Below are 14,434 nucleotides of genomic sequence, written 5' to 3'. Positions count from 1 at the left end.
TTGAGGGTCTTATATATTTTTTTGTTGAACTAAAAACATGACGTGCTTATAACATGTTATTTAATGTTATCTGTGCTTATGACCCGATTAGTATGCATGTATATGTGTTGTTGATGACACGATTGTATGAATCACCACCTGCATTAAAAATGACAAGAAGCCACATGTATAGTCCGAGTGTATGTATAGTATAATCGTGCTTCTCCTATTGATGGAATGATGATCCTTTTTCGTCTTTGTTTTTTCGGTGTAAATGAACACTGTTTTTGCTTCTGATGCAAGAGCCACAGAAAATAAATGGTTAATGCCAAGCTTCAATCCCAGCTTGATTAATGGTAAGCGAAAAAGATACAGATTCACTTTTGGAATCCATGCTGGTCTTCTGACACGCATCTCACTAGTGCTTTCTACTTTGCATAGTGCACGCGTCCATTAATATCTATACATTAGTCCACGCCGAGGGAATCTGCTACTCCAGCGACCAGGACATTCCGTTCCCATCGATACCGCCAAACCAATGCAGACAGCAAAGAACTCGATGGAGTTCACATGCGAGCTTGCACGGGAAATCCCATACCTGCATTAATTATATTTAATTATTTACACTGAGCTAGGACCACTGCTTCCTGTAACTCTTAAGCTCAACTATAACTCTACATACCATTGTTCAAATCGTCTGCACTCTGCTAATTAAACTGGATCACAGAGGTGAAGGTGGCCAAAGAATGAGTGGGACTCGGTCAGTGAAGTTACTGATTCTCATCTCTAGTTGGCTCTTCTTCCACTCCCATCTTGTTTTTAAAGCCTCATGTGGTGGTGGTGATGGTTTGTACTCGATCTGTTGATGCATTTCGTATTCCGTCCCTAATTTTTGTGTTACTGATACACTTCATTTGTGTGATTCATACAGGACCCCAATATGATTATTCTGCTTACACAGACGTACGTATATGCTCTCCCTATCTTTTGCTCTTTCAACTCTTAACTCAGTTGTACTGTGAACACTAGAGATAATGTATGTATGTGTGTGTTAGAATTTTTTGACACTTTTGTTTTTAATGCTGATATCATGTTTTTTGTTTTTTACCGTATGATCGATGACATATTTCAGTGTAGCTATCATCCCCAAGCTCCTCTTTACAATGGAGGTGTTCTGGTGGACAAGAGTGGAAGAATTCCCATGGCATACCACAAAACCGAGACTGGCATTGCTTCTCCTGCGTTTCTGCTGCACAATCTGACTGCGAATACCATGTACAGTTTGTCATGTAAGACCTTAATTAATTTGCTCCCTCTTCGTCAATTTGTTTCGAATGCAACAAGGCAAACCTACAAATCACGATGTAGGTTGGGTTAAGATTCATGGAACGAGTTCAGCTCTTCTTAGGGCGACAATATCTACAGAGGGTGTAACATTGCACTGCATAGGAACTGTGCTTGCAAAAAGCGGGTGCTGGTCATTTCTTAAGGGCGGTTTTGTTCTCGATGCTTTCTCCAGATCCTCCATTCTTTATTTTCAGGTTGAAGATGTATATATCGTCTCCAATTCGTAAGAAAAAAAAAAAAGAGAAGTGTTTAAATATTCCTCAACTTCCTCTGCAGAATATGAATGAGGACTTGACTGAGATTTCAGTGGCAAGCGCTTCACTGCAGCCCTTTTCGGTGGAGCAATGGTCAAAACAGCAAGAACAGAGCATCCGAACAGTAATGCTATAACACATCATCATGCATGCCTCTTCATTTGTAGCCTAATTCGTTAAACCTTCTAATTCATTGAGGAAGACACACAAATTGATCTTAATTGGCAGAAAAGAAAACGCGCGGCGACAATCCAAGCTGTAGATGGAGAAGGTAATCCAATCGCCGGAGCCAATGTCTCGATCCAGCAGTTGTCCAAAGACTTTCCCTTCGGCTCCGCCATCGCCGGCACCATCCTCGGCAACAAGAAGTATCAGAGGTGGTTCGCCGAGCGATTCAACGTCGCGGTGTTCGAGAACGAGCTCAAGTGGTACGCAACGGAGCCACAACCCGGGAAGCTCAACTACGCCCTCGCCGACGACATGCTCAAGTTCGTCAGGTATGTATCTCGGTCACATGCGAGATTAACTCTAAGCGAGATCGTATCTTTTTTACAAAATTTTGTATGAAATCGACGACGACGACAAGGTCGAACAAAATCATGGCGCGAGGGCACAACATCTTCTGGGAGAACCCGACGTGCGCGCCGGAGTGGGTGCAGAACCTCACCGGCGGCGATCTCCGGGCCGCCGTCAAGTCCCGAATCCGGAGCTTGTTATCCCGGTACAGGGGGCAGTTCATCCACTGGGACGTCAACAACGAGATGCTCCACTTCGACTTCTACGAGCGGCGGCTGGGGGAGAACGCGTCGACGGAGTTCTTCCGCACCGCGCAGCAGGCCGACCCGCTCGCCACCCTCTTCATGAACGAGTTCAACGTGGTGGAGACCTGCAGCGACGAACAGTCGACCGTGGACACCTACATATCGCGACTAAAGCAGCTCAGGAATGGAGGAGCCGCCATGTTGGAAGGGATCGGCCTTCAAGGACACTTCGGGAGGCCAAATATTCCACTGATGCGAGCGGTGCTCGACAAATTGGCTTCTCTGGGATTGCCCATTTGGCTAACAGAAGTCGACATCGCCCAAAATCTCGGCGAACACCGACAGGGCGTGTTTTTGGAGGAGGTGCTGCGGGAGGCATTTGCGTACCCGTCGGTGAGCGGCATTGTGCTATGGGCTGCTCTGCATCCGGATGGGTGCTACCAGATGTGCTTGACGGACGGCGGCCTTGGGAATCTACCAACGGGGGAGGTGGTGGAGAATCTGTTGAGGGAGTGGGAGACGAAGGAGGGAGGGGCGAGCGACGAGCATGGGCAGTATAGCTTCGTTGGGTTCTTGGGGGAGTACAAGGTGAGTGTGGTCGATGGAAACAAGTCTGCAGAGATCACCATGTTCCTTGGTCGATCCGATGAGACTAAACATGTTGTCGTTCAACTTTGACAATCCAATTTAATTGTTCTAAGCACAGACACATGAGTTTGCCCAGTTTATTTATTTGCCATTCTTCTAGAGCGATAAGCCGATCAGATATTGGGGGACGGTACCTTCCCGAACACTGAAACCATTGACTATGACATTCTGCTACCAAAATGAAGATGAGGAGAAATCAGTTCATAAAATAGACTCAACTTTTTCAATCATCACTTGGCCACCAATACAATACGATTCCCATCATCAGTTCATCACTGACCGTTCTCGCTAATTAATTAATGTGTAAAATCATACACTTGATCGAACCACTAGTACTTACATTTGCCTTTTCTTTTCCACTACGAAATCATCCTTTACATGAACTTAATTTGATCATGGGCCCTTCCCTTGTCTCAAAGATGAGAAATTACTACCTCGCCAAAGCATGCCATAGTGACGACAATTAATGAGTAGCACGAGATTAATGGGAGCCTCGGCCTCCTCCTCGATGAGGTTGCGTCGCCGGTGGCCAAGTTCGCTAGCCATGCTTCGTCCGCCAGCATCACGCCACCTGCCGGTCTTGGTACCGACGTCGAACTGCTACTTGACGTCGAGCTCGTTGATGAGGAATTAGATGACGAGGAAACATCACTTGATGGATTCGAGCTGTAATTCATTGTGCAGCAGAATATTAAGTTACGATCGAGATTTCTAAATGGAAAACACAAAATTCAGAATTACAGTACGTTGAGACAGAGTCAGGGCAGAAGGTGATGGTGTAATCAGCGCCGCCGGCGCAGGTAAAAGTGCTGGTCGGGTCGTCGAATGCGTAGCTGTACGACTTAGGGCACGCCGCCTTGAATACCTCCGAGTAGGCGGTGGGTCGGCAGGTGACTGGGCTGGCGAACGGCCCGCTGCAGCAGTATTCCGGCTTCCGGAACGCGTCGCAGGCGCTCCGGCATGCCCTCGACTGTCCCACCGGTCGCAGCTCAGCCGGGCAACGCTGGCTCAAGTCCACCGCGCACCCCGCCGTGGCGCACCCTGACCGACTGGCCTCCACCAGCAACGGGGAGTTGTAGCCGTCCACCAGACTGACGTCGTAAAAGTCCTGCTCCTGCCCCGCCGTCGAGGAGGAGAGGGTGAACTCCGCTAGCGTGGCCGGCAGGGCGGGTACCGCCCCGTTGCACTCCACTTGGCCCGAACCGCAGTCACCGGTGGCGCAGCTCCAGCCTCTATCACCGCCGGTAGTAGAGCAACCAGTTCGGGCCCAGAAGCGACCGGACCAGCCGCTGGGAGCCTGGACCGCTCGAGAAGCGCCGATAGAGAGTTCGAAGCCGGTGAGCTTCAGCGCTGGGCTGCCGGCGTTGGAGAGGATTCCCGGCCACACCATGTCCCCGCACATGTTCACGAATGTGAAGGTCGTGCTTTCCCCTGCACACCACAAAATAACCACAGTAGTCTGTTTAATTCAGGAATCTTCAAATATCATAAACAACAAAAACATACAGCACCACAGAACAACATTTTTATTACCTCCATGGAAGAAGAACGACAAGAAGAGGCAGCACAGGAGGAGAACAGTGACAGGAAGCATTAAGACAGAGAAGGCAGAAACAGAGCAGCAGCAGCACCTACACCAATAAGTCATTAGTTCCAGCAAGAAGGGGAAAAGAAAGAGAAGGCCCGGAGAGCTTGATTTATAGAAAAGCTCTGTTTTTTTTTGTTTTCTTTTTTCTTTTTTTGAGGGTTTGATGAGGAGGAAATGACTGAATTGGACCGCGATGATTCAAAATCTGTATCATTCTTCATCAATAAAGCTGGCGGGTGCTTTGATGATCGAACCTGACTTTTACATGTTCAATGAGATGACAAAAGAAAATTAAGGTGACTGTCGACGGAGATTGGAAAAAAGATCTACCAACCTCAAACGGGAAGGATGAGAGGCAGAAGCAATATCCTTTTTTTAACTCAAAAATATTAGTTAAAAAAAATTGGTAGTAAAAAAAAAAAAAGAAATCCGGACTACAGCTGTCTCATATGATCGGACAGCTGTCTCATATGATCAGTCTCAACCATCTAGGAATAAATAAATTAGAAAATTATAGTTCGTCGACTTTTTTTCTCAAATTTATCGAAAATTGAATCCTTATCTTATAGTATAACTCTTTTCTATACTAATCAACTCAACCTTGTCCAGAGGCAAAACTTAAATATAAATTATTACTGTGTGACCGTATGTGGGAGAGTAATATTACTGTTGGATCATATTTATTATATCACTTTAAATCATAGAGAGGGTCTGATGCTACTAGGCCAACCCATCAGCCTAGTTTGCACCATAGCGTGGTGGCTTCACTGAAGGTAAACCCACAACTGGTCGTCGTCACCGGTGATAGGTTCGGCACCATCCCCTTGTTGACTCGGTGCTTCTCAAGGTAATTAAACACAATGAATCTTCTTCGTCTTCTTCTTCGTCCAGGGTCTTTTCACTTTGCAACTAAGCAATTGTTACACAGTAGATATTACATGATTTTTTTTTTAGCCTATTAGGAGTGACTAATCTAGTTTTATAGAAGTTTTTCATCGATGGATAAATTAAGAAATGTTCCCAATGAACAGTGCATTATCCATCATTTTTAGATCAACTATTTATTAAGAGAAATTTATCCGCTAATTCGTCGAAGCTAGAACTTAATCTTGAAATGAGAACTGGAAAAAACTTGTAAGTTGCAAGAAATCTCATTTGGTATTAAGGAAATCGAGTGCAAAGTAATTTGGACAATTGATAAATAAATAGTCTATCATTCACTCTAATAGGAAACGAATATAAAGATTGTGTAGACACCTTCTAAGGTTTGGAGTTGGAGGGATGAAGGGGAAGATACATTCTTTTTGTCCCCATGTGGCACATAGTTGGCGAAAGGGTGACAATTTTGCTACAATATAGCAGGGATCAATTTTTCGACAGATGAATGCTCTTTGGAAAAAATTCCTTCCACCCCTAGCCACTTAGTGGTTGCCTATAATAAGTTGTCCCCGTAATTTACTTTCTTTCACATAACTCGGGAATGGACTATGAGTGTAATCACCTTTTGCTGCAAAAAGAGTTGGAGTGATGAAGACTGCGTACATGAGTATACTAAGAAGAAAGGAGCGTAGGTCAAAATTATTGAAATTGTTAGACTATAGTGACCCGAATTCTACTTTGGATCGACCTAGAAGTTTCATGGAGTGTCATTATGGATTGATAACCTATTAAACTGATCTGATTTTTCAATCTATATTTACACTTACTTATAAAGTGTATGTTTAAGGTACAACAACATAACTTTCTTTAGCCGTTATTTTTCTCTTTTCATTGATAATTGTATCAAAAATTATTGGATAACAAAATATTCTCTGTAGGGGATCGGTGACCGGCTTGAAGGGGGGTTGGATAGACGGCACCCCCAAATCCTCGCTTCCTACAATGTTAGCTTGCGCAGCGGAATACAAACAAAACAAACAAGCTAAAGACTAAAACTAAGAAAGGAAATGCAAACCGCTAACACGTTCGTTTAACGTGGTTCAGATATCAGGGCTCCTACTCCACGGCTGTCCGTAAAGTGGACGATTCCTATCCATCGGTGGATTATCCCCCCGCAAACTCCGACTATCTCAAGTCGCTCCTTGTGGGTGGAGAAACCTCACCACAACACTAACCAGGACTCTTGAGACTAGTAGACTACTAATTAGGGGTTACCACCACTAATTTCGTCAACTATAACCAAGCTCCCAAGGCTTGGTTATATAGGCCAAGGGTTTGAAACCCCGCCTACCAGTCGACTACTAAAACCAGCAGTCGACTGCCCTCTGTGAAAATTCGACCGTTACATCCCAACGGCTCGATACCAGTCGACTGCCAAAAGTAGCAGTCGACTGCTCCACACTGGTCGAGGGAACAGAAGCATTCCGTTCGCTCCCAGTCGACTACCCAGTCGGCTGCACCAGTTGACTAATGAAAACATAAGTCGATTGCTACAGTAACTGCTACAGTAAAACCCTAAACCTAGGATTTTACCCCGAGTACAATCTCTCAGCACTCGGACTCTCACCCTTAGACTCACTTGACGCTTCTTTGCAACCTTGACCTCTTGCCTTCAAGCCTACTTCCTTTGGCTCTCGTCCCTCGAATGCATACAAGCCTGCGGCTCGTCCCCAATGACATCCTTCGCGTATGCCTCGAAGTCACTGTTAGGACCTTCGGACGCGGCTAGAGAGGGGGGGGTGTGGATAGTCGACCCCAAATTCACGTTTCTTCCTACAATTTTAGTTAGCGCAGCGGAAATAAAAGATAGAAACGAAACAGGAGAATATCAAACCTCAAACGCGACGATATAACGAGGTTCGGAGATGATACTCCTACTCCTCGGCGTGTCCGTAAGGTGGACGAATCCTATCAATCCGTCGGTGGATGAGACCCCAAAAAACCGGCTAATAAAAACTCCTTCTAGGTGGAGAAACCTCGCCACAATCTCTCTTGCAACAGCAAGATCGGAGTACAAAGATAAAGCAAGAAGCCAAGAACAATATGAATGTAAAAACACTAGTTTGCTTGCATTCTCGTCGACTGGTGATGAAGCAACCACTTCACGGATGCCAACAACAGCAGCAACTGATTAGTTGGAGCCGAGGGAAGCTCACACGAAGCTTCAGCAGTGGATAGCTCAACAAAGCTCAGATCGCAGGAGCAAGAAGAAGTCTCCTCTCTTTTTCTCTTATTTTTTAGAGGCCCTCCACCTCTTGATTTATATGAACTTGCGAAGAAGAAGACACAGACACAGAAATCTAGCCGTTGTGACTCAACGGCTAGACCTGGACCGATCAGGCTCCACCCTGATCGATCCAGGACGGATCTGATCGGTCAGGGGACTGATCAGGCCCTAGGCTGATCGGTCCCCAGACCGATCCTAACTCTCACAGAGAGTTGGTTACAGAGCCCTGATCGATCTGTGGACCGATCAGACCATAGGTGGATCGGTCCACAGACCGATCCCTCCTATTCCTTCTCCCAATCTGTTTGGTTACTGATCGGTCACCAGACCGATCAGATGACCCACAGTGAGAATCAGTGTATCACTGGATCGGTCAGCAGACCGATCCAGATACCCATAGTATCACTGGATCGGTCAGCAGACCAATCCAATTTCCCAGCCTTAAACCCTAAAGCCTTCCTGATCTAGAGAACGAGCTACTGAGCCCTCTCTGACCTAGTCCGGAGAACGAGCTACCGAGCCCTCTCCGACTTCCACGTACGGTCCAGTGAACGAGCTACCGAGTCCTCTCTGACCTAGTCCAGAGAACGAGCTACCGAGCCCTCTCCGACTTCCACGTCCGGTCCAGAAAACGAGCTACCGAGCCCTCTCGGACCTAGTCCGGAGAACGAGCTACCGAGCCCTCTCCGACTTCATCCGGTCCAGAGAATGAGCTACCGAGCCCTCTCTGACCTAGTCCGGACAACGAGCTACCGAGCCCTTTCCGACTCTATCCAGTCCAGAGAACGAGCTACCGAGCCCTCTCTGACCTAGTCCGGAGAACGAGCTACCGAACCCTCTCTGACCTAGTCCGGAGAACGAGCTACCGAGCCCTCTCTGACCTAGTCCAGAGAACGAGCTACCGAGCCCTCTCCGACCTCCCATGCCAAGCTTCCATACTTGGACTTTTCCCCGTGCCAAGCTCCTTGCTTGGACTTTTCCCGTGCCAAGCTCCCTGCTTGGACTTTTCCGTGCCAAGTCTCCATACTTGGACTTTTCCCGAATCAGGTCAACTCAAGTCGGGTCAACCAGGTCAACCTTGACCAAAGGTTGCACCCACAATCCCCCAAGTTCCTATTCTTGTCAAACATCAAAATACAACTTCTCTATTCTTGTCAAACATCAAAATATACCTCGAGTCAGGTCAACTCGAGTCGGGTCACCCAGGTCAACCTTGACCTAAGGTTGCACCAACAATCTCTCCCTTTTTGATGTTTGATAAAAACCATAATCAAGTTAGGTTAACCCGATAACCTAACTTAGGTTTTCCAATAGTTCTCCAATGTTCTTCCTTGAACATTCTCTGAACATTCTCCCCAAACTCCAATGTTCTTCCTTGAACATTCTCTGGACATTCTCCTCTTTTTTGACACACATCAAAAAGAGTGAATCAAGGTCAAGAGTTTCTTCCTAATGAAAGTCCCATATCTTTCATTGAAATCCTTAATTTCCCCCTTGATACTAAAATCAACAATCAACTTAGTGATAATCACTTATCAAAAAAAAACTTGACGAGCAAAAATTCCCCCTAAAAGTCAACTCCCCCTTGACCATTAGGTAAAACTCCCCCTAAAGGTCAACTCCTCCTTGACCATTGCACCAACAATGTCTTGGAGAGTTTCAACCCTTTATAAATCTAAAGCACCAACTTCCATAGCTGAAATTTCAGACAATAGTCGAAAATCAGCATTTTGGCACGCTCTGATCGGTCACCAGACCGATCAGGACTCCACTGGATCGGTCACCAGACCGATCCACACTACCCTGGATCGGTCCAGTGACCGATCCAGACTTCCCTGGACCGATCAGGATCTTCTCTAATCGGTCCACAATTCTCTGATAAGAATTTCTGATTTTTCTCCCGAAATTCAGAAACCCCTAAAAAATTACAGAAAATTCCAAAAATTGTAAAATTTTGAGGATACATTCCTCATAACATATATTATCATGAAAAAATAGTTTTCTATGAAAATAACTTCCATTTTTAAATCTTGATACAAAGTTCGAAAGACTTTGAAATAGCTCAAGGTTAATCCATCTTTGTATCAACTTGCTCAATGATGAATGCTATCACTAGAAAAGCTTCATCAAGGTTTTTCAAATCAATTTTGAAATGATTTTAAACCATTCAATTTAGGACCACAATCTTAGGGCTGCATGACTTGTACGCAAATTTTCCCTATGATCCTCAATTTTGAATTAGGCTCATCTAGGTACAAGAACTATGCACCTTGATCCTAACTCATCATCCTAATATCTCACACACATCTAAGGTGTATCAAACACATCTAAGTCAATTTTGATGTGTCTTAAGCTAAGTTCTCATGCATTTTCTAAACAACAATTAGATCTCCATATCAAATTATGTTTTTATCCTTAAATCAATTTAATTGATCATAAATGCAAGAGATGATGACATGACATAAAATAATATCATAAGTGAAAATATGTGCCAATGTCATGATGTCATGGCATAAAGTATGAAACTTAAATAAGACATGACATATAACTAACCTAAGTATTATCATGACATTTCAAATGATAATAAGTTAAATATGATGTCATGACATGACATATGACAAACAATGTATGGCAAATAACATATAAAGGTATAGAAAATACCTAATTCTAGCCTTAGTTGCCATTTTTGATAATTTTGATCATTTTACCATAAATTCTATATTCCTAAGTGTAATAGACCTAAAATCATATACTAAAGATTTTTAGATAACTATGTGCCAATTAGATTGACCCTAGAAAACTCCTCAAATGTGGTTGGCACATCCTAATCACCTTAGGAATAATTTTTAATTTCATTTTCAAGGCTTGATTACACCTTAAAAATTCCTAAAATTCCACCTTTTGCCATGAGTAGGTTAACTACCTATCCAATTAAGGTTGGCACGCCCTAAACCATCTAGCGTGAAGGAATCACGCTCCTAGGAACCCAATACCTATTTGAGCTCATTGGGTTCACTAAATATTCACTAGGGATGACTTCCCTAGCAACCCTCCTAATGACCCTCCTAGGATTTAAAGCCTTGGTCATTTGGGATTCATCAAGATCAATTCTAGGGGTGACTCCCCTTGTGACCTTGGTGATGGTCTTCTTAGCCCTAGGTCTTGTTCCATAATCGAATGGAACATTATGATAAGCGGGCTTGACCACTTGAGACTTAGGTTTGTGACCCAAACCTCTCATGTCCTTGGGCTTTGATTTTTGACCCTTAGACCCTAGAGTTGACTTCTCCAAATTCTTAAGAGCCTTTTCTAAAGTGTCAAGTCTTGACATCAAGACTTGATTTTCCTTCTTTAATACCTCAAGCCTTAATTTTTCATTTTTCTTTGAGGTATTCCTAGGCATATGTCTAGTTGTTTTGGGATTCCTATCTAGGTTTTCCTTAACCTTAGATGAGTTAACTCTAGGGTTGACATTTCTAGCATTGTCCTTATCTAGGCTAACATGTTTGGCACCTAAGCACATGTATCGGTTTCTATGGTTGTCATGCTTATCATTATTGACAATTGCAATAAAACTACTAGCATGTGTCTTATTAGAATTGTAAGAATGTGCCTTAAAGGATACCTTAGGGTTTGCCTTAGCTCCCCCCATAGATGTGCTTGGTCTCTTGTCCTTGTGAGGTTGCCTCCCCCTTGGACATTGACTCCTATAATGTCCCCTTTGCTTGCATTGGAAGCACACCACGTGCTTCTTGCCCTTGCGTATCGGGACTCCGACTTCCTTGACTTTTGGTGCCGGTGGAGTCTTCCTAATCCTCTTTGGACATTTACTTTTGTAATGCCCATATTCCCTACACTCAAAGCACATTATATGTAATTTACTTGAAATTAAGTTGCTTGAGTTACCTAGGGTTGAGGATGGATATAAGCTCTCTCCTTCATCCCTTCAGGAGGTAGAGGCTTCTTCTTCTTGCTCCAGTCTTGAAGAAGAACTCTCCTCCTCTTCTTCCTTAGATGTTTAGTAGCCCTCAACTTCTAATTCCATACCTCCATGATGTGAGCTACTTAGCTCACTTGACTCCTCTTCATGACTTGAATTGGAGCACTCCTCATGGAACTTAGCCAAGTTGTTCCACAACTCCTTGGCATTGTTGTATCCACCTATCTTACACAAGATATCATTAGGTAATGAAAATTCAAAGATTTTCGTTACCTCGTCGTTGATTATGGATTGGTGGATTTGTTCCTTCGTCCACTTCTTCTTCTTGAGAGGTTCTCCTTCTTTATCCACCGGAGGAATAAAACCTGCTTGTACACAATTCCAATTTACTAGGTTAGTCATAAGAAAATACTTCATTCTTACCTTCCAATACGCGAAGTCGCCGCGATCGTAGAAGGGTGGAATCGTGACGTCTTCTCCAAGTTGATCCATTCTCTAGCTCGTGCTCCCCCGGGTGTTAATCCGACGAAGAGCGACCTCGCTCTGATACCACTTGTTAGGACCTTTGGACGCGGCTAGAGAGGGGGGTGTGAATAGCTGACCCCAAATTCACGTTTCTTCCTACAATTTTAGTTAGCGCAGCGGAAATAAAAGATAGAAACGAAACAGGAGAATATCAAATCTCAAACGCGATGATATAACGAGATTCAGAGATGATACTCCTACTCCTCGGCGTGTCCGTAAGGTGGACGAATCCTATCAATCCGTCGGTGGATGAGACCCCGAAAAACCGGCTAATAAAAACTCCTTCTAGGTGGAGAAACCTCGCCACAGTCTCTCTTGCAACAGCAAGATCGGAGTACAAAGATAAAGCAAGAAGCCAAGAACAATATGAATGTAAAAACACTAGTTTGCTTGCCTTCTCGTCGACTGGTGATGAAGCAACCACTTCACGGATGCCAACAACAGCAGCAATGGATCAGTTGGAGTCCAGCCGAGGGAAGCTCACACGAAGCTTCAGCGGACCGATCAGGCAACGATCAGTGGCCTCTGATCGTTTCCTGATCGATCTTATGAACCGATCAGGGATCCTCCTGATCGGTCTGTGGACCGATCAGGCTACGATCAGTGACCTCCTGATCGATTCCGGATCGGTCTGTGGACCGATCAGGCCCTAGGCTGATCGGTCCCCAGGCCGATCCCAACTCCCGAGAGTTGCCTTGATCGATACCATCTGCGTCGTGACTGATTCCGTGGACCGATCCCTCCTATTCCTTCTCCCAATCTGCTTTGGTTCCGATCGGTCACCGATTGATCGGATGACCCACGGTGAGAATCGGTGTATCCTTTGGATCGGTCATGGACGATCCGGATACCTATAATATCACCGGATCGGTCCACAGACCGATCCAATTCAACCTTAAACCCTAAAGCCTTCCTGATCTAGAGAACGAGCTACCGAGCCCTCTCGACCTAGTCCGGAGAACGAGCTACCGAGCCCTCTCCGACTTCCACGTCCGGTCCAGAGAACGAGCTACCGAGTCCTCGGCCTAGTCTAGAGAACGAGCTACCGAGGCCCTCTCCGACTTCCACGTCCGGTCGAGCGAGCTACGAGGCCCTCTGACCTAGTCCGGAGAACGAGCTCAGAGCCCTCTCGACTTCGTCCGGTCCCAGAGAGCTCACCGAGCCCTCTCGGCCTAGTCCGGAGAACGAGCTACCGAGCCCTCTCCGACTCTATCCAGTCCAGAGAACGAGCTACCGAGCCCTCTCTGACCTAGTCCGGAGAACGAGCTACCGAGCCCTCTCCGACTCCATCCAGTCCAGAGAACGAGCTACCGAGCCCTCTCCGACCTCCCATGCCAAGCTTCCATACTTGGACTTTTTCCCGTGCCAAGCTCCTTACTTGGACTTTTCCCGTGCCAAGCTCCTTGCTTGGACTTTTCCGTGCCAAGTCTCCATACTTGGACTTTTCCCGAATCAGGTCAACTCAAGTCGGGTCAACCAGGTCAACCTTGACCAAAGGTTGCACCCACAATCCCCCAAGTTCCTATTCTTGTCAAACATCAAAATACAACTTCTCTATTCTTGTCAAACATCAAAATATACCTCGAGTCAGGTCAACTCGAGTCGGGTCACCCAGGTCAACCTTGACCTAAGGTTGCACCCACAGTCACTTCCCTTGGCCCTTGTCCTTGCTGCCTTGTCCACGGTCCCTCGGATGCTCCATCCTTCACCAGACCCAAAGCCGTCAACCTGAGTCACATGTGTATCCTGCAAACCATCACACTCATATATACATATCAAATATAAGGGTGAACCTAACTTAAACCCTTTGCCCAAACACCAAAACACATGGTCGCACGGACCATTGGAATTGCTCCAACAATCTTCCTCTTTTTGATGTTTGACAATACGTTTAAGTTAGGGAAAACAAATAGCAAATAAACATGCTAAAAACAATGGACTTACGATGCCAAGGCTATACACTTGGACTTACACCACCGAATGAACTTACGATGCCAAGGCTACACACTTGGACTTACAACGCTGAATGGACTTATGATGTCAAGGCTACACACTTTGACTTACAACGCCGAATGGACTTACGATGCTAAGGCTACCCCTACACCTAAGCTCCCCATTGAGCTAGGAATTTCCAACAGGGATATTTAAGAACCTATCACAAGGCTCCCCCTACGCAAAGACTCTAAGGTTTTCCCAACTAAACCTTACTTCTCCCCCTTTGCCTAA

The 14,434-nt window shown here is 45.3% G+C and overlaps 2 protein-coding genes across 3 annotated transcripts; one reads left to right on the top strand and one right to left on the bottom strand.

Annotated features, from left to right (window-relative positions):
• The first annotated feature begins 643 nt into the window (after positions 1-643).
• LOC122022613 (endo-1,4-beta-xylanase 1-like) lies at positions 644-3,028 on the top strand. 2 transcript variants are annotated; one of them, XM_042580645.1, is made up of 7 exons: positions 644-825; positions 911-942; positions 1,112-1,268; positions 1,348-1,520; positions 1,603-1,704; positions 1,809-2,077; positions 2,167-3,028. In XM_042580645.1, exons 1-7 carry the CDS (start codon positions 726-728, stop codon positions 3,017-3,019), a joined length of 1,686 nt encoding a protein of 561 aa, XP_042436579.1. In that variant the 5' UTR covers positions 644-725; the 3' UTR covers positions 3,020-3,028. The 2 variants fall into 2 exon arrangements, with proteins under 2 accessions (XP_042436579.1, XP_042436580.1); XM_042580646.1 differs by lacking the exons at positions 644-825; positions 911-942; positions 1,112-1,268 and having other exon boundaries at positions 1,381-1,520; positions 1,783-2,077.
• Positions 3,029-3,240: 212 nt separating this feature from the next.
• Positions 3,241-4,637, bottom strand: LOC122024834 (thaumatin-like protein 1). Its single transcript, XM_042583553.1, has 3 exons — positions 4,523-4,637; positions 3,736-4,420; positions 3,241-3,655 (listed from the first exon to the last, which is right to left on the bottom strand). Exons 1-3 carry the CDS (start codon positions 4,635-4,637, stop codon positions 3,403-3,405), a joined length of 1,053 nt encoding a protein of 350 aa, XP_042439487.1. The 3' UTR covers positions 3,241-3,402.
• Between the last annotated feature and the right edge of the window lie 9,797 nt (positions 4,638-14,434).

Source organism: Zingiber officinale, chromosome 9B (genome assembly GCF_018446385.1).
Source record: "Zingiber officinale cultivar Zhangliang chromosome 9B, Zo_v1.1, whole genome shotgun sequence".
In the NCBI taxonomy this organism is placed as follows: Eukaryota; Viridiplantae; Streptophyta; class Magnoliopsida; order Zingiberales; family Zingiberaceae; genus Zingiber; species Zingiber officinale.
Note: the sequence above shows the minus strand (reverse complement) of the source record. Positions and strands in the feature narration are given on the sequence as shown.

What these genes read in the sequence shown, in the direction of transcription:
- LOC122022613 (XM_042580645.1), top strand. Translation starts at nt 726, where the DNA reads ATGAGTGGGACTCGGTCAGTGAAGTTACTGATTCTCATCTCTAGTTGG. An exon ending in CTCATGTGGTGGTGGTGATG is followed by an intron (nt 826 to 910) that starts GTTTGTACTCGA and finishes TGATTCATACAG; the next exon opens with GACCCCAATATGATTATTCT. An exon ending in TACCATGTACAGTTTGTCAT is followed by an intron (nt 1,269 to 1,347) that starts GTAAGACCTTAA and finishes ATCACGATGTAG; the next exon opens with GTTGGGTTAAGATTCATGGA.
- LOC122024834 (XM_042583553.1), bottom strand. Translation starts at nt 4,637, where the DNA reads ATGACTTATTGGTGTAGGTGCTGCTGCTGCTCTGTTTCTGCCTTCTCT. An exon ending in GTCGTTCTTCTTCCATGGAG is followed by an intron (nt 4,421 to 4,522) that starts GTAATAAAAATG and finishes TGTGGTGTGCAG; the next exon opens with GGGAAAGCACGACCTTCACA. An exon ending in TGCCCTGACTCTGTCTCAAC is followed by an intron (nt 3,656 to 3,735) that starts GTACTGTAATTC and finishes AATGAATTACAG; the next exon opens with CTCGAATCCATCAAGTGATG.